This window comes from Borostomias antarcticus (genome assembly GCF_949987555.1).
Source record: "Borostomias antarcticus genome assembly, chromosome: 1".
In the NCBI taxonomy this organism is placed as follows: domain Eukaryota; kingdom Metazoa; phylum Chordata; class Actinopteri; order Stomiiformes; family Stomiidae; genus Borostomias; species Borostomias antarcticus.
Window position 1 is genome coordinate 35,744,302 of NC_140234.1, and position 20,113 is coordinate 35,764,414.

A 20,113-nucleotide genomic window follows, 5' to 3' on the forward strand; every position below is an offset into this window, starting at 1 on the left:
AAGGAGTAGAGGTCATTTCTCTGATGGAACCGAGAGAGATGGAGAGAGAGAGAGATAGAGGGTGTGTGAGAGAGAGAGAGAGAGAGAGAGAGAGAGAGAGAGAGAGATGTTCCTTGCAGCTCTGACTACGGCGTGTTGCCTCTAGGTCCTGACTCTGTCCTGTTCCTCACCCCTCCATGTCCTCCTCCTGGGGGGGCTTTAGGGCCCGTCCTGGCAGGGTTCCCTTCCTGGCCGGCCATGTCCCCGGGCTCCGGGTCTCCCCCGGTCAGAGGCTGCTCCTCCAGGGGGCTCAGGACCACATCTCCTGCCCCGGCTCCACCTCCAGGCTCTCCTAAACACACATGTGCACACAAAAACACATGCGTGCACGCACGCACATACAAGCAGGACATGATGCTTCTTCCACAAGATGATTTACAGGCTGTAGATAATGGGCTTGTACAGTATGTGTTACATTTACTTAATCTGTATTTCCTGAAGGCAGACAGGCAGTGATGGATGAGCCTGGCCAGTCTCCAAGTAGCAGTATAATGTACAGTTAAGTATCAAATAGTGCCATTAGTATAGATTGGGCTTGCCTATCTATTTTCATGATGTAATTCAAAAGAGAAGCATTACGCACTGCTCAGTTAGTCTGCAATAGTCTACAGGACGGTGACACGACCGCGCGCAGGGTCCACACCACGCATGTGTGCAGAAAGAACCTGCCGAACTGACATCTGTTTCCACTCCCTACATTTACAACCATAATATAGCGTTATAACCCAACAAAGGACTATGGTTACGTGTGGAGGTTCAATGGGTCACTTTTGCAGGTTAACATCTAGCCTATAAGAATCTCACTGACTTTGACTATTTGAGATAAAGTCACCAAACCTTTGGGTTGATTGGACTCCATTGGGATCCAGTCGCACCAAGTCTATGCCGCTGCTGACCGCGTCTAGATGGCCATCCGAGTGTGAGTTCCCACCCTTACTAAAGATTTTTATCTGGCAAGCAGGTTATTTTACCATAGGTCGGCCTACCTGTGGGCGTGACTAAAGCCGGTTTTCAATGACATAGGCTACATGACTGCAACGTGCCGTTTATAACGCTAGGCGGTGAAATTGGAGGCTGCCACAGGAACACTGGGTTCAACCCATGGATGTATTAATATAACATAAACATAGGCACATAGCGCCTCACATGATGAGCTCATTTGCTCAAGGTTATTAATTCAATTGGGCATTTTTTCTGCAGTGATCAGCTGTCTAACTGTAGATGGTGTTGATGCGGGAGTTTCTCCGAACACGCGAACCGACACCCGGCGCGCGCTCGTGGTCGTTTGGCGCCTCCGCGTGGAAAAGACGCGATCACTGCACTGGGGACTGTAATCTTTCTCTTTTTTTTTTTTAGCCCTCTTGACTTGCCGTACATTCAGAAGTTTTGGGGTCTGTGTTAAGATGCTTTGTGAAGAAGACAACAACTCGTGGCACCATCGTCAGCTCCAGATGTTTCTCGGGGAGCAGTGCACGTCAGAGGACAGCCTCTGAACATATGCTACTTTTTGCACCGTTGCATTCGCAATGGAAACGTTTGCACGCTTTGAGCGGAGACGGCTTTTTCTCTAGAGAGAGCACACGGTTTTGGATATGGGACTCTTGGTCATATGTCCCACACCTTTAAGCAGCCTACAGTAGGCTAGTTCTTCTATCTAGACAACGAGATGAGCTTGAAAGATCCCTCGCCGCGGATTCGGAACACTCCCGAGTGACCCGCTGTCTCGAGCGGACCATGTCACCGCCGGTAGCCGCTCTGCTGTCCGCGCTGTTCTTCAGTGTGGGTCGGGGAGATGGCGCCGGACCGGTGTGGCGAGGCTGCGACAATGGCAAGGTATGATGTGTTCAGTCTCCTGTTTCATTTATAGACCAATGCTCAGGCTAGGACTTCTACTTCTATTACTTTGTGGTGGCCATTAGTAATTTACTGAGTGTGTGTGTGTGTGTGTGTGTGTGTGTGTGTGTGTGTGTGTGTGTGTGTGTGCGTGTGTGTGTGTGTGTCAGCTCTGGCTGGAGACAGACCTGCCCCCCTCATCCATGTGGAGCTGCCCCAGTCCTCTCTGGCCAGAGTCCACCCAGGTAACCATGCCGACTGAACTATTGGACCAGCCAGCAAGACAACCCAGACCGGTCTGGGTGCTTCACACTCTTTCAAGCTGTGTTCGCTGGAGTTATGCATGTGCACGTTCCTCTGCTGTGTTTAATTAATACATTAATAAAGATGCATCTACTGCCTGTCTGGAGAGATAACAGGGGGCTGAGTCTGATGTCTAAGCCTGTCTTCTGATTCTGCTTACAGAAGCTTTGGGGTATTGACACACACTATCATCCACAGGTGGGTAAACACTGCTCACAAACAGACCGGCAACACCGGCAGACAGGAAGCTAGTGTTGCCTGAACAAACGTGTCCTCATCCATACCTTTTGAGTCCCCGATCACAGGAAAGAGCTCCTGCGGGTTCAGGTTACATCGCTGAACAAACTCTTTGACTCTGGTGTTTTACACAAAGGCACCATTAGGTATGCATCCCTGGTGTGTGTACTGACTCGTCACTAACTGAAGCATGCCCTCCTTTCCTGTTCTCAGACAGCCCAGCAGGTGTGTATGGACACACCCATCTCCTACAATCACTCCATTCCAAACAGGTAAGACATACCGGCCCCTGTGTTCCAAATCTCCACCCCCCTATTGCAAAAAAAGAGTTCCCATGTTCACCCCCTACTTGTAGACTTAGAAGCATGGGATTGGCAAGGGCTTAGGCTCTCCTTATGTTTTAAAACCTAGGTAGGAAGTAGGACAGGTACACATTTCAGAGAGAAAGAGTTGGTAGTTTCTGAACACAGGAAGTAGACAGTCACCTGACAGAGCTATCCGTTCACAGCCGCTGAGATCCACAGTCAAACAAGCAATAATACTCACTCAGGCTGAGTCTTTACTAAATGGCAGTTAGACAGACCCTATCTATCGGTCTTCTCACGCCCTGCTATAAACCCACTGATTTGATATACGGTAATATAAGGTGTTGTTGGTCTTATCTTGGGTGTGTTTTTTGTGTAATAAGCAGTGTGTGTGACGTAATGATATGATGTAATCTGTCCTGCAGTGGCGCATCCAGACCAGTAGGGGGAGAAAGTGGAGAGTATTTGTACTGTCCCCCTCAGCGTTGGATCAACAACCTGGAGGTACCTGGACCACACACCTGCAACACACCTGAACAATGCCCAGAGTCAGACACCACTCACTGCCATACAATTGATCAGTTCATTAAAATCACATGAAATTGATTTGGAATGGTTGTGTGTGTGTGTGTGTTCCCAGCATGGAGCCACCGTGCTGCTGTACCATCCCTGTGCCCCCACCCACCAGCGTGTCCGTCTGTCTGTCCTGGCCCGCTCCTGTCTGTCCAGCTACATCATCACTCCACACCCCGACCTCGGAACGCACATGGTGAGAGACCAGAGCTGTCTTTCTGTCTATCCACTCTATCCACTCTATCCACTCTATCCACTCTATCCACTCCATCCATCCATCCACCCACCCACCCACCCATCCATCCATCCATCCATCCATCCATCCATCCATCCATCCATCCATCCATCCATCCATCCATCCACCCACCCACCCACCCACCCACCCATCCATCCATCCATCCATCCATCCATCCATCCATCCATCCATCCATCCATCCACTCATCATCGACTTACAAGGGAAGCACCTCGTCCAGAGCTCTAGTTCAGAGTCTCTCTAGTTCAGAGCCTCTCTAGTTCAGAGCCTCTCTAGTTCAGAGTCTCTCTAGTTCAGAGTCTCTCTAGTTCAGAGCCTCTCTAGTTCAGAGCCTCTCTAGTTCAGAGCCTCTCTAGTTCAGAGCCTCTCTAGTTCAGAGCCTCTCTAGTTCAGAGTCTCTCTAGTTCAGAGTCTCTCTAGTTCAGAGTCTCTCTAGTTCAGAGCCTCTCTAGTTCAGAGTCTCTCTAGTTCAGAGCCTCTCTAGTTCAGAGCCTCTCTAGTTCAGAGCCTATCTAGTTCAGAGTCTCTCTAGTTCAGAGTCTCTCTAGTTCAGAGTCTCTCTAGTTCAGAGTATGTAGGCCGATGTTTACATGACGTCGAGTCTCAGTGAAACCATCTCCACAAGGCTCGCTCGCTAAAGCACTCAAACCCGGCGCGGTTAACCCAATTACTGGATTAACCTGGAATTAGACACCATTCTGTAAACTGTGAACAGTGTTCAGTACATTGAGGTTGACACCTCAACTGATGCAGAGACCAGTAGACAATGATGCGAAACTACACACTTGAATGTTCCTCTTAACAATAATGAACGCTTGAGAGGTGTCTGTTCTTACTCTGAGTTCACATTAAATGGCGTGTATTATTAGATGTGATTAGATAACACACTCTTTGCTTCTGTCTCTCTCCCTCTCTCATTCTGTCTCCCCCACTCTCTCTGCATCTCCCCCCCTCTCTCTCTCTCTCTCTCTCTCTCTCTCTCTTTCTCTCACTCTAGCCATTTGCGTTGGTATCCTGGGGTCGTACTCTGGAGCTGGCCAGCGTGGCGGCCACCGAGGTCTGCGATTGGCTGGAGGAGACGGCGGCAGGCGGTAACCGCGGGGACGACGCGGGGAGCGGGAGGTACAGCCTGCTGCTGATCCGCCCCGCAGAACCGACTCGGCCCCGGCCCGGCAGGACTCTGAGACGCTGCTGCCGGGAGGTCCTCTCCCTCGGTCCGGAGGGAGAGGTGGGGAGGAGGAGGAGGAGAGGAGGAGAGAGGAGGCGCAGGCGTGGAGCTGCCGTGGAGGAGGAGGAGGGGGAGAGAGCGAACAGGACTACTGACATCCTTGGTTCCGTGACAGCCGGCTGGGTCAACAGAACCCTCCCGGGGAGCACTGAGCCCAGCGAGACCCAGAACCAAGGCCCCACACCCGGACCCTCCCCTCTGGGCCCCGGACCCCCGACCGGGACAGGCTGGACCCCTGGCGGCGCACCCCGGGGCCCCGAGGAGAGAGGCACGCGGAGGGAGACTGACTCTGGCGGACAGAAGGAGCTGGCGAGGGAGGGTCCGAGCGCGGACGCGCCGCCGGTTGAGGTGCGAGAGCGAGAGGTGGGCCGCAAACGCGCGCATCACGCCCACGTCCCTCCGACCAAGGGGAAGGAGGCGGAGTCTGAGCACAGGCAGGGAGGGGGAGGGGTCACCCAGGACCAGAGGGCGGACGGCGAGACGTACGAGCCACTGGGGGACAGCGCGCTGAGCGGGCGGAGGCCGCCCACGGCCCGGACGGACGAGGCGATGTGGGCGGCGGCGGCGCTGGGGTTCCTCCTGGTCCTGCTGGCGCTTTCGGTCCTGCACACGCGCCTCTACCGACACTGGAGGACCTCGCCCAGCCTGTACTGGCACGACCCGCGGCACGACTACGACAGCGTGGCAGGTGGGCAGCGCACACGCACACACACACACACACACACACACACACACACATAGGGCTGGGTATCGATTTGAATTTCAAGAATCGATTCAATTCTGATTCACAAGGTGCAGAATCGATTATCTCGATTTGATTCAATATGGATTCGGTTAGTGTTACTAAAACCTGTAAAAATGTTTTTTTTTAGCTGTTACCTTATAGCTGTAACCTTAAGTTATGCAACACATCAATACTAGGTCTGGGTATCGATACTGATTTCCGAAAATGAATGAATGAATGAATCGTTGAATGAATTGATGAACTATTCATTCATTCATTCAATAAAATATCGATTTTGGGATTCATGAATCGATTATGAATCATTTGATTCATAATCGATTCAGAATCAATTAATCAATTTTTTTAACCCAGCCCTACACGCACACATAGGTCCCTCTTTCCTATAAGAATGTGTTTTTACGTTTTGTTGTTTGTTTTTATGTTTGGTGTGTGTGTGTGTGTGTGTAGACATCATCCGCATGCGGTTGAGGGTGGCTGCAGACCACAGGAGGAAGAGGAGGAAGAGGAGGGCGTCGCTGAGCAGAAGAGAGGAGTGTTCTCTCCTCCCCAGCTCCAGCAGTGAGGAGACAGCCAACTAGAACTAGTCCTCCAGCCCCCTCGAGCCCCCAGCCCCCCAGAGCCCCTAGAGCCTCTAGGCCCCCAGAGCCTCTAGCCCCTAGCCCCCCAGAGCCTCCAGCCCCCCAGAGCCTCCAGCCCCCCAGAGCCCCTAGGCCCCCAGAGCCTCTAGCCCCTAGCCCCCCAGAGCCTCTAGGCCCCCAGAGCCTCTAGCCCCCCAGAGCCCCTAGCCCCCAGAGCCTCTAGCCCCCCCAGAGCCCCTAGCCCCCCAGAGCCTCTAGCCCCCCAGAGCCTCTAGCCCCCCAGAGCCTCTAGCCCCTAGCGCCCTCCAGAGCCCCTAGCCCCCCAGAGCCCCTAGCACCCCCCAGAGCCCCTAGCCCCCCAGAGCCTCTAGCCCCCCAGAGCCCCTAGCCCCCCAGAGCCTCTATCCCCCCAGAGCCTCCAACCCCACACTGCTCAGACTGACAGGGGAACTTTCTCTCTCAGGGTTTTTTTTAATACCCCCCTCGTCCTCTACCGTTTCCTAGGACTTGTTTCCCCTTTTTTCCGACAGACATTCACACTCCGAAGTACGAAACCTCCGTTAATCAGTCGGTTATCAGAGGATCCTTTCACCACATGGAGCTGGTTCAGCTTTCTACAAAAAGACTCTGCAGGCTAATTCAGTCTTTGGTTCATAGGCGATCAGGGTTCAAGACCAGTATACTTCACATGTATTACTTCATACACAGTACTGAATATCTTGACTTGTTTTTCTACAGCGTATCTATCATTTTATCAATTTTTTTAACCTGTCATTAACCTAGGTCTCTGATATGAACTTGAATGTGCTATTGTGTATTTTATACTGGCACTAATCTAGTGCCGTCTTGTCAGTGCAGTTGCAGTTGTACACTGTAAGGTATGCTCCGGTCGTGGAAGGTACAATGCTGTACCAGGCTTTGGTGTTTTACTCAGATCTGTGTACAATGAATTAAATACGCCTCAAGGTGTGAAGTGATAATGGCCTGTTTCTGCCACTACGCCCTCGACAGTATTGCTTAACGACATCAGCTTAAGAGTGCCTCTGTAAGTTTCTAGGGACTTAACAGCCACGGCTACTAATTTGTCCTCATTGGCTGTAGGCGTGGCTTCAGAGCTCTGCTGACCAATGAGCAGCCTGTCCCTGGCAGCCTATGGAGTCACCCCAGGCCATCAGTGTAATGAACAGGGATTACGCTGGAGAACGAGACATGAATCTTAACTAACAAACCTGGAAAGCTACACACTGAGGGCAGTAAAACATGAATCGTGTCGAGTCAGAGCACAGAGTGAAAAAGCAGAGAAAATGGCCGATAGCCTGGAAAGACCAGGAAGTAACTGCTGTAGCTGTGCAGCGCCCTTCTGCCCGGAGTAAAACGCCCCCAGACAAACACAACGAGCACCCAGGACAGCACAATTAACTTGTTTATTATTTTATTACAAATGTACAGCTTATGAGTTTCCTTTACGATTGACCTTTAGTTTTAAGTCATTTTTTCTCTCTCTACTTTTTACAGTTGTTTTTTTTTTTTTTTACTTCAGTTAAAAGATAATTCTCCCATCACCAATCTCCCAAGTGTTGAGCTGTGGTGACGTGCACAGTAACAGCGACAGTACGGCCCACAGTGCACCGCCGATGGCTGAGCCCCTTCAGGAGTGTGTGTGCGTCTGTGTGTGTGTTTATGTGTAGTGCTTATCTGAATGTGGTTCACTGCATGTACAAGTAGAAGGCTTGTTTCATTGGATTTGTGTGTGTACGTCCGAGTACATATTCACTGTGCATCGCTTTGGGGATGCATGTTCTTGTGAGTGTGAGAGTGTGTGAGTGTGAGTGTGAGTGTGTGTGTGTGTGTGTGTGTGTGTGTGTGTGTGTGTGTGAACAACATGGATACATGGACAGACTGAATCGTCTCACATTCCCATTAGAGAGGCTCCCTACATGGTGCCTGCTAAGAAGGGGGATGCGGAGGGCTTTGTGCAGTAAGCCCCCGTCCCTCTGGCTGAGATGAGTAGTGCTGGCCCCTAGCAGGCTCCGGGTCCCGGGCCCTCCCTCGGCCCAGTCCCAAACACACACCTGTACCCTACGCACACACCCCTAGACACCTGGACAGATCTGAAGAGACAGGACAGGTATGAAGACACCAGGACAGATCTGAGGAGACAGGACAGGTATGAACACACCAGGACAGATCTGAGGAGACAGGACAGGTATGAACACACCAGGACAGATCTGAGGAGACAGGACAGGTATGAAGACACCAGGACAGATCTGAGGAGACAGGACAGGTATGAACACACCAGGACAGATCTGAGGAGACAGGACAGGTATGAACACACAAGGACAGATCTGAGGAGACAGGGCAGGTATGAACACACCAGGACAGATCTGAGGAGACAGGGCAGGTATAAACTATGGGGAGGATTCCACCTATCAAGAGAGCAAAATGGGTTAAATACCATTAAGACCTCAGACTTATGTCCACTGAGATATCTACTAGGGAGTAGGGTGAAGGTGTGGATTTGGGACCAGGCCTCAGGCCCCTAAGACCTGTAGACCCGCATGGCAAACAATGACACAGACATAAATATCTCCCAAAACATGTCTAACATAGCTTAATAACAAAAAATACCATGAAAATATATGTTCATACATACTGCTCTATTCTATGATGGTGTGTTGATGGGAGGTCGGAGTTGTAATGGGGACTTTTCTACTGGCCCAGTATGTGTGTGTGTGTGTGTGTGTGTGTGTGTGTGTGTGATGTGGTACAGGCCAGGGTAACCAGGCAGGGAAAAAAAACATCACTGAATCAGCCAGTATCGCAGGAGATGTGCAAAGGCAATCAAGATGACTAAAGTACATAATGACAACAATCTTTTGAACATGACTGCAGACAGGAAGCAGGGTTGGCTCATCGCCCTGCAGGTGCGCAGGTCCATGTCAGAGAGAGAGGAGCGAACCCAGAGAGCACAGGCGAAAGCGCACCGCCCGCGCTCTGAAAACCCCCGGGACAACCGAGTCAGGAGAGTCGGAGGAGAGGAAAGAGGTGACATGAGTGACAACTCGGAGAGGAAGGTGACACGTTAGAGATTCAGGTTGAAAAAAAATGTCCTCAAATACGCCAGAAACAAGGTGCATTTGATTTTATGTCGCCTGGCGCAACGGAACCAACAGAGTCACCTCGGTCGGTCAGAGGTTGCAAACCCCACCAGCCCGCTGCACCACAGACTTAAATCAAGTGCACCTGAAGATCATTTCTAGGAAGTATTTGAGGAAGACCTCAAGAGCTCTCGGTCGCAAAGAAGCCGCTACCAACCCTGAAGCCCAGAGATCAGAACCCCACCAGGAGTAACGGTCTCTATGCCACGGATACGGCTGGTGTCAGTTCAATAAAAGTACAGTTTCAGTACAATAAAAGACCACAGTCCTGTCGCACCAGATGTACAGAAAGTGCAATTTCATGTCACCCAAACATTTTTTTGTTCCCAAATTGGTTTGTCTCACACTGGCTAATATAGACGTGTTGCGTATCGCTTTTCTATGATGTCATAAGAGCGAGCCGTTGAGATGAGCTGTATGTGTGTGTGTGTGTGTGCGTGCGTGTCGTGGCTGAAGCAGCCGGCCGGCTGACCAGCGGTGCTGTCCTCCGCCCGTCCTGTCAGTGACCACTAAGCACTGTCATATAGCCAGACCTGGCTCACCGCTCAGACATGAGGTGTACTTGATTTAGCTCGCGGGGCACGCCGGCTAGGCGGGGTTGGAACCTCTAGTGTCGCGCCTCCGGGCGAGCTGAATCAAGCGGCCAGGTCCAGACATGGCACATTAAGTCCCTCCCCCTTTGGCACGGTTCAGCCCATTGGCCAGTGACATATTACCACATGATGGGAAGGAGACACAATCAATACAGGAAATTGAAATGACACTCGGGCAGAATAGGAGGGCTCCAGAACCATTTCACAGATGTGTGTGTGTGTACGTGCGTGTGTACGTGCGTGTGTGTGTACTACCCAGTGGATGAGAGCATTCTCACAGCTCTCCCTACTCCACTGAGAGAAGATCATAGCTGAGGCGACATTGAAATGAAAACATACTTGGTAAATGACATAACATTCGTCATACATGATGACGGACAGTAATAAAAATAACATTACAAAAACCAAAGCATAATAATAACAATAATAACAACAACAAATCAATTATTCCAGTGTAAGTGTTTCTCTTAAGTCAGTGATTTCGGCCTCAGTGGGTCAGACCGTTGGGATCAGCGTAAAAATAACATGACAGAAACAAAGACAGGAAGAAAAAAAAACAAGGTTTAAAGAACCGAAAACCAAACCCCCCCCCCGCCCCATTGAGACAGACGGTCCGCAAAGCCACGCCCCGCTGTACCAGGCGGAGGAGACCCCGGGGGTCCGCGCGTCCAGGTGAACGTCCCAGGAGTGGAGCCCGGGGGAGAGTGTGTGAAAGTGGAGCAGAGCGATGCAGAAGCCACGCCCACGTCTGCCGAACCCTGGAAATCACCGTAGCTCCAGCCTCAGTCTGTCTGTCTGTCTGTCTGTCTGAGGGAGGGAGGGAGGGAGGGAGGGAAGGGACAGGCTGGAGAGTGTGGCAGCCTCTCTGCCGCTGCTCTCTGAGGGTCTGGGCGGGCGGCTGCAGAGAGAGGAATGGACAGAAGAGAGAGAGAGAGAGGGATGGAGGTGGAGAGAGGAGCTGGCTGTGGTCCTACCTCTCTGATTCCCTACCGTTCTAGTTGTAGTGTATGGGGAGAGAGAGAGAGAGAGAGAGGAAAGGAAGAAAGAGGAGAGGAGAGAGGAGAGCAGAAGGATGGGTCAAAGGTCCCAGGCTGACTGAGATGACAAGTGCGGTGCTTTCTCTCTGATCTACCCTGACCTCTGACCTGCCCTGGCCCGGACGCTCATCCGCTACAGATCTGCCTTGCCTCAGACGTAGTCCCCTGCCCTGACCTTTGACCTCCTACCCATCCTCTCCTCCTCCGTCCTCCAAGAACGTCTGCATCTCGCCGTTCTTTCTCTCTGTCCAAACGCCATCGTCAAACCACTCTCCCCCCTCCTTCGTTCCTCCGCCTCTCTCCGTCTCCTACTCTCCTCCTACCGCTCCGCCCCTCTCCTCTGTCTGGCTCCGCCCCCCCCCCCACTCTCTCCGCCCCCCTCGCCCGTCCGGCCAACCGTCACTGTTTCTTCTCGCGGGTGGTGATGGTGACCAGCTGCTTGGCGGCCTTGGCGATGTCGTAGGCGCACTGGATGACCTGCTGGGTGAGCAGCTGGTAGTCCACGGCCGGCGCCGACGGGTCTGACGGCGCCGCCTTGCGGCACTCCACCTGCAGGCGGGAGGCGCTGGACGCCAGGAGGCGCAGCGAGCAGTGGACCGCGTCCAATGCCGGCCGCTAGGGGAGGGAGGAGTCAGACACGCGCACGCACACACACACACACACACACACACACACACACCGGAGAGTCAGAACACCTCACATTACAGCTGAGAAAGTAGTCAAGGTAAAGGACACACGCGCGCGTGCACTGACACACACGTGCGCGTGCGTGCACACACACACACACACACACACACACACACACACACAGCAGACGGTACCTTGGGGAAGAGCGAGGCCATCTCAGTGACAGCGGAGTGGATCTTCTCGGAGCAGGGCATGAAGCTAGGCAGCAGAACACAGCAGTCAGGTTACACTGGATGTGGCGTGAGAGATGACCATGTCCAGGCGCTGTTCCACAAGGCTGGATGACTAAGCCTGACTTTGGCAATGAGTAAAACCTGGACACTCTTTAAATCTGGAACATGGACTGAAGTTAAAACTTTCCAGGTTTTACTTTGTGCAGAAGTCAGGCTGACTCAGTTAACCAGCCTTGTGGAACACCCTGGTGTGTGAGTGAGCGTACCTGTCGTGTTTGCTTTGTGTGTTTGTGTGTGTGTGTGAGAGAGCGTACCTGTCATGTCTGGTGTGTGTGTGCGTGTGTGTGTATGTGTGTGTGTGTGTGTGTGAACGTACCTGTCATGTCTGGTGTGTGTGTGCGTGTGTGCATGGGCGATTTTATAGGGGGGGCAGGGTAGGGCAAGTGCCCCCCCTGATTGGCCAGCCCATCTGTGCTCAAATTCTTTAAAAAAATAAATAAATAAATATATATTTTTTTTTTTTACTAATTAACACAATTATTAAATACATAATTGTGGTTTGTACCAGTTTGTGTTAGGTCATCATTCATTTTAAAAGTGTATTTATTACTTAAACTAGGCTACCTTTAAAAATATATATATTCATAATCCACCAATGGCACAACTCATCCGTCGACCTCAACTATTTCCGGTTTGATCTGTTACCGCAAAAAAATGAGATCTGACTGTACTGCTCAGTGCTCAACAAGCTACAACTAGCCTACCTGCTCACAATGGCGAAAAGAGCTATAAAAACAATTGACCACTTCTTCATAAAAAATTTAAAAAACTGGCAATGCTAATGAAGCAACCACTCGAAATAACACCGCAGCAGGTGCAATCGAATGCAGAAGTGCTCCAGAGGCTATCGAAGCTATCACTAGCACTAGCAACATCACCATCAGCAAGGAAGCTAGCAAAAGCAGGCAGTTGCAGTTTGATGTTGTGATGTTGGGTATGGCCTAGTGCTCGGTCATAAAGTCATATTGACATGCTCGTGGTGTCTAGATGAAGTTTGATGCGTTGTGCATATTGAATTGTCATACGGATTTCTTATTAGCATAATGTTCACAACTGGCATTCTTTGTAAATAGATGGGACGGGACGGCAGAACTGGTTGTTTTTTTTCTCACGTCAAAATGTTGCCCCCCCCTACTCTCAGAGGGTAAAATCGCCTATGCGTGTGTGTGTGTGTGTGTGTGTGAGAGCGTACCTGTCATGTTTGGTTTGTGTGTGTATGTGTGAATGTACCTGTCATGTCTGGTGTGTGTGTGTGTGTGTGTGTGTGCATGTGTGTGTGTGTGTGTATGTGTGTGTGTACCTGTCGTGTTTGGTTTGTGTGTGTATGTGTGAATGTACTTGTCATATCTGTGTGTGTGTGTGTGTGTGTGTGTGTGTGTGTGTGTGTGTGTGTGTGTGGAAGCGTACCTTTTGTGTGTGCGTGTGTGTGTGTGTGTGAGTGTGTGTGTGTGTGTGAGCGTGTGTGTGTGTGTGTGTGTGTGTGTGTGAGTGTGTGCGTGCGTGCGTGCGTGTGTGTGAGCGTACCTGTCGTGTTTGAACTCCTGGGCGGCCCTCAGCAGCTCCTGGATGTTCTTGGTCACCTGCTCCGTCTTAAGGATGACGTCCTCGGTGCAGGGCAGGGTAGGGTCTGGCTCCGTCCCCTCCCCCCCGCCTCCACCCCCGTCCTCCCCCTCCCCCCGGCCCTCCTCCTCACTGCTGCGGCCCATGCTGGAACACACACACACACCACAAGGGCGGTCACACAAACTGTCGGCCTCTAAAGTCCTTACCTTGGTCACTAACCCGCTAATTCTGCGTTCCAGTTGTATCGGAGGTTGGGATTTAGCGCCCGGGATGACGTCATATCCCAGTTGAATGCGCTCCGGAAATAAAAGGCGAAAAAAAACACAAAAAAAACACTTTCGCCCCATTTTTGTAGCTCTAGCCAAGTTAGCTATTGTTGGCAATACCAGTAGATAACAACGCACTGTGTGCCATTTTGTGCATACAACACTGTGGAAACATTGTCCATTGATAGAAGTTGGACAGTACTGTGTGTATAACTGATTTAATGAGACACAAAAAGACAAAAGCGTAAATTCATAATTATTGTTGATGCGCGGAGCAGCCATCTTGATTTCATGTCAGCAGCTGACGTCGATGACGTCTGGGTTGATTTTCTCCCTTGAGTAAAATGGCGGAAATCCAAGTTCAGGAGATGTATTTGACGACGATGTTGACGTCGAACACGGAACAGCTGATGTTTCCAATACAAGTGGAACGCAGCATTAAACACCCGGCTCAGCCTCACACAGCCTGGGGCAGTAACAGCCTGGGGTAACAGCCCGGGGTAGTAACAGCCCGGGGCAGTAACAGCCCGGGGCAGTAACAGCCTGGGGTTACAGCACGGGGTAGTAACAGCCCGGGGCAGTAACAGCCTGGGGTAACAGCCCGGGGTAGTAACAGCCCGGGGCAGTAACAGCCTGGGGCAATAATATGCAAGTTTTAGCCCTATGAAGCGTTCTTTTTTTCTAAATGTTTTTTTTTTCGATCTGTAGCACTTTGAGATTGTTCATTCAATGTAAAGTGCATTTACAAATAAAATGTATTATTATTATTATTTTTAAGAGAAAAACAGACCGGGGTAGTAACAGCCCGGGGTTGTAACAGCCTGGTCAGTCTCACCTTATTGACAGGTCGTAGGAGTGCGTGTTGTCATAGTCGCTGTCCGTGCCGCTGCCGTGTCTGTCTGCTCTAGAGGCCTGTGGACACACAGAGGAACCCACAGTGAGTCTACAAGTAAAACCAGTTATATATATACATTCAAAATAAACCCTGTTACACCTAACAACAGACTGGATCAGTGTTGAATAAACCCTGTTACACCTAACAACAGACTGGATCAGTGTTGAATAAACCCCATTACACCTAACAACAGACTGGATCAGTGTTGAATAAACCCCGTTACACCTAACAACAGACTGGATCAGTGTTGAATAAACCCCGTTACACCTAACAACAGACTGGATCAGTGTTGAATAAACCCTGTTACACCTAACAACAGACTGGATCAGTGTTGAATAAACCCTGTTACACCTAACAACAGACTGGATCAGTGTTGAATGCTGTTGGAGTTCAGGGTGCAGCTTTAGGGTGTGTTAAGGGAGGAGTACAGTGAGTGTGTTTAGCTGTGGGGTGTGTTGGTGGAGTGTGTTTGGCTGTGGGGTGTGTTGGTGGAGTGTGTTTGGCTGTGGGGTGTGTTGGTGGATTGTGTTTGGCTGTGGGGTGTGTTGGTGGAGTGTGTTTGGCTGTGGGGTGTGTTTGGCTGTGGGGTGTGTTGGTGGAGTGTGTTTAGCTGTGGGGTGTGTTGGTGGAGTGTGTGTGGCTGTGGGGCGTGTTGGTTTTGGTGGAGTGTGTGTAGCTGTGTGTGTGTGTGTGTGGGGGGGTCTTTACCATGTATCTTCCCGTTTCAATGGTCCCTGAGAGATGAGACCCGCCATAGGACGACACCCCAGGACCTCCCTTCCTCACCTGGAGAGAGAGAGAGAGAGAGAGAGAGAGAGAGAGAGAGAGAGAGAGAGAGAGAGAAAGGTATTTAGGAGTGCAGCTTAACTGCTGTCGGTGGGAGTCACCGTAGAGGAACTTTTTCCCAACATTTAGAACGCTACTCCATGCTGTCATATTAAATTCTCATTCCAACAGTCAGCTCCGTACTTTTCCGATAGGGACTTTTCTATCAACAGGGCGGGTGAGACGGTAAAACAGCAATCAACATTCAACATTGTGAAGAGCGCATAGGGAGAGACAGTACAACAGAAATTATTCCTACAGCTGCTTCTCTATGCTAGAGGGACAGAACCACATCTGAACACATCTGAAAACACAGCAATTAACTAGAGAAATATACAGAGAACAAATACATGAATAAACAGATCTGATATATAATATAATATAAATAGGGGTGTCAATTTAACACATTGATCAGATCAATTAATTATGCCAAAAAATAATGCGTATTTTTTTTTAATAATAATTAACCAATTTGGCTCAGCAGACCTACAAAAAGCAGGCAGCACAGAATGAGAAAAGCTAAAACATAACAGGACACAACTACTGATGTCATGTATTTTAATTGAAATTAAATTTAAATTTAATTTGGGGGCTTTTCCCAGCAAAAAAGTATGCGATAAATTAGATTAATTAATTAAAGATATCTTTATTTATTTATCGATTGACAGCCCTAATATAATATAATATAATATAATATAATATAATATAATATAATATAATATAATATAATATAATATAATATAATATAATTATAATATAATATAATATAATATAATATAATATAATATAATATAATATAATATAATATAATATAATATAATATAATATAATATATATGATCTGCATTGGTATGTTGTTTCACATGGAATATGGACAAGAGTGGCTGACGCAAAGAAAAACTAAAGACAGACAGACAGACAGACAGACAGACAGACAGACAGACAGACAGACAGACAGACAGACAGATATATAGAATGCTTACATCTACATGAGTGGCTGTTCTGAATTGAGCAATGGACAGACTGTTAAATGCAGAAAGATGCAGATGCAGAGTGAGTAGGAGACAAACAGACAGACAGACAGACAGAGACACTCAGAGGGTCAGGCAGACAGATGTTAGCCCGCAGGTCTTCTACAGAAAAGAGTGGCTGCAGGAGAGAGAGAGAAAGAGAGAGAGAGAGAGAGAGAATGAGAGAGAGAGAGAGAAAGAGAGAGAGACTGAATGAGATAGCGAGTGAGTGAGAGTGTGAGTGAGCAATGCATGAGCACAGTTCCATGGTGACCAGAATCTGCTGTGTGTGTGTGTGTGTGTGTGTGTGTGTGTGTGTGCGCGCGTGTGTGCGTGGCACATGTGTCGGCTGGGGGTTAAAGGTCAGAGTGCAGAGCATGTTAGCGGTGCCAGGCCAGCCGTTGCCTAGGCAGCAGTCAGGAGGAGGAGACATGTAGTAAAAGGGGGCGGGACGACAGGGGCGGCGTGAAGGGGGGGAGGGGGTGGGGCTAAACTTACGCTGGTGTGCAGTGGCTGCAGGCGGTTGGCTAGGGAGTCCAGCCCGGGGGGGTGGGGCTTGGGGGAGGCGCCCGGCTCATACATGGAGAAGGCCTGGCGGTCTCTCCTGGCGGGGGGCGCGGAGGACGAGGAGGAGGAGGAGACGGATAGACCTGGGGGGTCCCCTCCTCCTCCTCTCACCCCCCCGGACCAGTGCCCACCAGACCCCCTAAATTCTCCTCCTCCTCCTCCTCCTCCCAGACCGCCAACCCCCCCAACCTGGCCCCCCCGCAATGCACCGTTCTCCGTCTGCATCCGAGAGATCTACAGGAGAGGGGAGGGAGGGGGGAGGGTTGCAGGGGGAGGGGTCACCTGAATGTGTCAATGTCATACACAAGCATCCGTCCACAAGACAACAATACACAGGTACAGGTCAGGGTGAAGACGCCCTGGACAGAGACTCTGGCTGGTTCACCGTCTTGGGCTAGGGGGGAGGGGGGGGGGGGGGTCGTGCCGGGAGCTACTGGAGGGACAGGAACCACATACTGGTCACACTGGGACAGGAAGGCCTAGTTCAGACTTAGGAGAATAGGACCACATGCAGGGTATATTGTTGTGTGTGTGTGTGTGTGTGTGTGTGTGTGTGCGTGTGTGTCTGATCTGATCAAGTGAAGCAGACGTAAATCATGGGACATGTAGTCGACAGCTGGGCTGGATGTTTGATGAGACGACAACAAAGTATGGAGAGAGATGAGCCCTGGAGGACAGACCATAATAATCATGAGCCAGGAGGACTACAGTAACTACGGCAGACAGACCATAATAGCCATGACTACAGTAACTACGGTGGACAGACCATAATAGCCTAGACCGGCTAAGTGTAGATGACGGCCAGGCTGCAGGGAGAGAGCTGCTACTCTGCTAAATATAGACACAGACCAGCGCCGTCTTCCTGCACAACACTGACTGACTGACTGGAAAACATTATGGAAATCCCTCCCGTCATCCTGTCCTCCTATCTGCTTCTGTCTCTCTTTCCCTCTCTCTTCCCCTCTGTCTCTCTCTCTCTCTCTTTGCGTGCTTCTCATCCACCCCCCCCCCCTCTCTCCTACTTTTCTTCCTTCTTCTAGTCCCTTTCTCCCTGGCTGTCACTCCTCCTCACTCTCAACAATATCCCTCTCTCTCTTCCCCCAATCCCTCTCCTTCCTCTCTCCCTCCCTCTCTCTCTCCTCCCTCCCTCCTCCCTACCTCTTTCTGTAGTCTGCGTAGCTCCTCGCTGAGGTTGTTGTTGACCTTCATCAGCTGCTGGACCTTGGCCTCAGACGAGGCCAGAGCTTTCTTCACCTCCAAGTACTCCTGAAGCGTGATGGGCCCATCAGAGAGGTCCGAGGAATCCATGCTCTGTACACACAAACACACACACACACACACATGCGCGTACACACGCACACACAGACGGGGCAAATCGATGTTAAGTAGACGCACATACATACATATACACGTACTGTAGCCATATGTATCGAAAATGTGTTAAAATAGAACAATTTCAGCTGTATGTGTTTGTATGACTCTGTTTTAATGTTGCTGAGCAGAGAAAAACAGATGTACGCATTGTGGACGTTAAAGGTGATCCTATCTAATCACACACTCACTGTCTCTCTCTCCATCTCAAACACACACTTAACACACACACACACACAACACACACACACACACAATACAAACATACACACACACACACTTACACCCCAGGCCTGCAGAAAGTCTGAAACAGGGACAGTCTGACTCTAAACATTCCCAGGCTCACAGCGCTTGGAGGTGAAACAGCCTCAGGGCCGTATTTGGGGCTGACTCTTATTTTCTGCTGGCGACCAGGTCTGTTTGAGAAGGTCAGGAGGAGGAATGTCCTCCCAGCAGAGAGGGACACAGAGGGCCAGTGTGCTGCGGAGGACCGGGGATCACAGCTGCTCCGTACTCTCTGCTGCACGACACTTCCTGTCGCTCCCGGGAGCACGCCCCAACAAGGCTGCCCTCCCTCTCTCTACCCCTCCCTCACACTCTCCCTCCCTCTCTCTACCCCTCCCTCACACTCTCCCACTCTCCGCTCCTGTCTCCATCTCCCTCTCCTCTCCCATCTCCCTCCCTCTCATCTCATGTCTCCCTCCCTCTCTCTCTCTTCTCCTGTCTCCCTACCTCTCTCTCTCTCTCTTCTTGACTCCCTCCCTCTCTCTGTCTCTCCTCCGGTCCCCCTCCCTCGCTCTCTCCCTCTCTCTCTCTCCTCCGGTTTCCCTCCCTCTCTCTTTTCCTCTCTCCATCCCCTTTCTCTCCCTCCCTCCCTCCCTCCCTCCCTCTCTTCTCTCTCTCTCCCTTCTGACTCAACACACCCCCCTCTCTTCTCCCCGATGTCCCCAATTTCCCTCTCTACCTCTCTACCACTCTATCAAACTCCCCCCTCTCTCTCTCTCTGCTCTCCTCTGGAGGAACAATGCGTGTGTGACTGGAGCCCAGAATAGCTGTGATGTCACCGAGGAGGTATGTGGCAGACTGCGCCGCCACTCCCGCAAGGCATGCTGGGACAGGCCAGTGGGGTGGAAGAGGAAGGCTGGTCTGTAGAGCCTCTGTTGGTTGACCAAGGCACCTGCTATCTCAACAAGGTTGTTGGTTCACTCCCAGCTGAGGGCACTACATAGAGGCGATATTAAGGAGCATTCAGTCACTGGATCAAGTTTAAAGCTTTAGATCAAAAATAATATCTTGAGCTACTGCTGGCTAATAGTGTGTTTAGGCACACTGTTGTATGGAGTGGTGTATGTGTGTGTGTGTGTGTGTGTGTGTGTGTGTGTGCTGGAGAGCTCATAGGGTGCAGTGATGAGTCTAGTGCAGCATGCTAGAGAGCCGTAGTGATGCATGTGACTCCCCTCCCTTAGTCCCTGCCGCTGGCCAGCCCTAGATTGGGCAAAGGAAGCGAGTGCGTAAGTCTTCCGAGGTCAGTACATACAGTAGCCTCTCCTTCACCAAGACCCCCCCTTGCCTCCCTGCGGCAGCACACGGTAACTGGAGTCCTGCAACCCCAGGCTAAACTGGGTGGGGATCGTAGGGTAGCAGTGGGCCCTACCAACCAGCCACTGCCCCATTGCCACGTGGGTAAACCCAGGCACAGGCGGAGTTCAATAGATCGGACCAAGGGCAGCCCCCTGTAACTCCTGCCAGACGAAGGTCGTCATGGGTTCTCTCATGCCACTGGAGGTCCATCTGGCAGAGCGAAGATGGTGGGA

At 50.7% G+C, this 20,113-nt stretch overlaps 2 protein-coding genes across 2 annotated transcripts in view; one reads left to right on the forward strand and one right to left on the reverse strand.

Moving 5' to 3' along the window:
- Positions 1-1,773: 1,773 nt before the first annotated feature.
- On the forward strand, positions 1,774-6,095 carry tp53i13 (tumor protein p53 inducible protein 13; the record flags this gene model as incomplete). Its single annotated transcript, XM_084461430.1, has 9 exons — positions 1,774-1,872; positions 2,043-2,117; positions 2,338-2,373; positions 2,626-2,684; positions 3,143-3,221; positions 3,358-3,486; positions 4,542-4,758; positions 4,888-5,460; positions 5,965-6,095. 9 exons carry the CDS (start codon positions 1,774-1,776, stop codon positions 6,093-6,095), a joined length of 1,398 nt encoding a protein of 465 aa, XP_084317556.1.
- A 5,184-nt stretch (positions 6,096-11,279) lies between these two features.
- Positions 11,280-20,113, reverse strand: part of git1 (G protein-coupled receptor kinase interacting ArfGAP 1) — a 29,525-nt gene continuing 20,691 nt past the window's right edge. The window contains exons 12-18 of the mRNA XM_084461441.1: positions 18,087-18,239; positions 16,860-17,162; positions 15,236-15,313; positions 14,468-14,544; positions 13,328-13,510; positions 11,705-11,768; positions 11,280-11,498 (exon numbers count right to left, since the gene is read on the reverse strand). Coding sequence (XP_084317567.1) covers positions 11,283-11,498; positions 11,705-11,768; positions 13,328-13,510; positions 14,468-14,544; positions 15,236-15,313; positions 16,860-17,162; positions 18,087-18,239 — 1,074 coding nt within the window. The 3' untranslated portion in view covers positions 11,280-11,282. The remainder of the gene's footprint in view (positions 11,499-11,704; positions 11,769-13,327; positions 13,511-14,467; positions 14,545-15,235; positions 15,314-16,859; positions 17,163-18,086; positions 18,240-20,113) is intronic.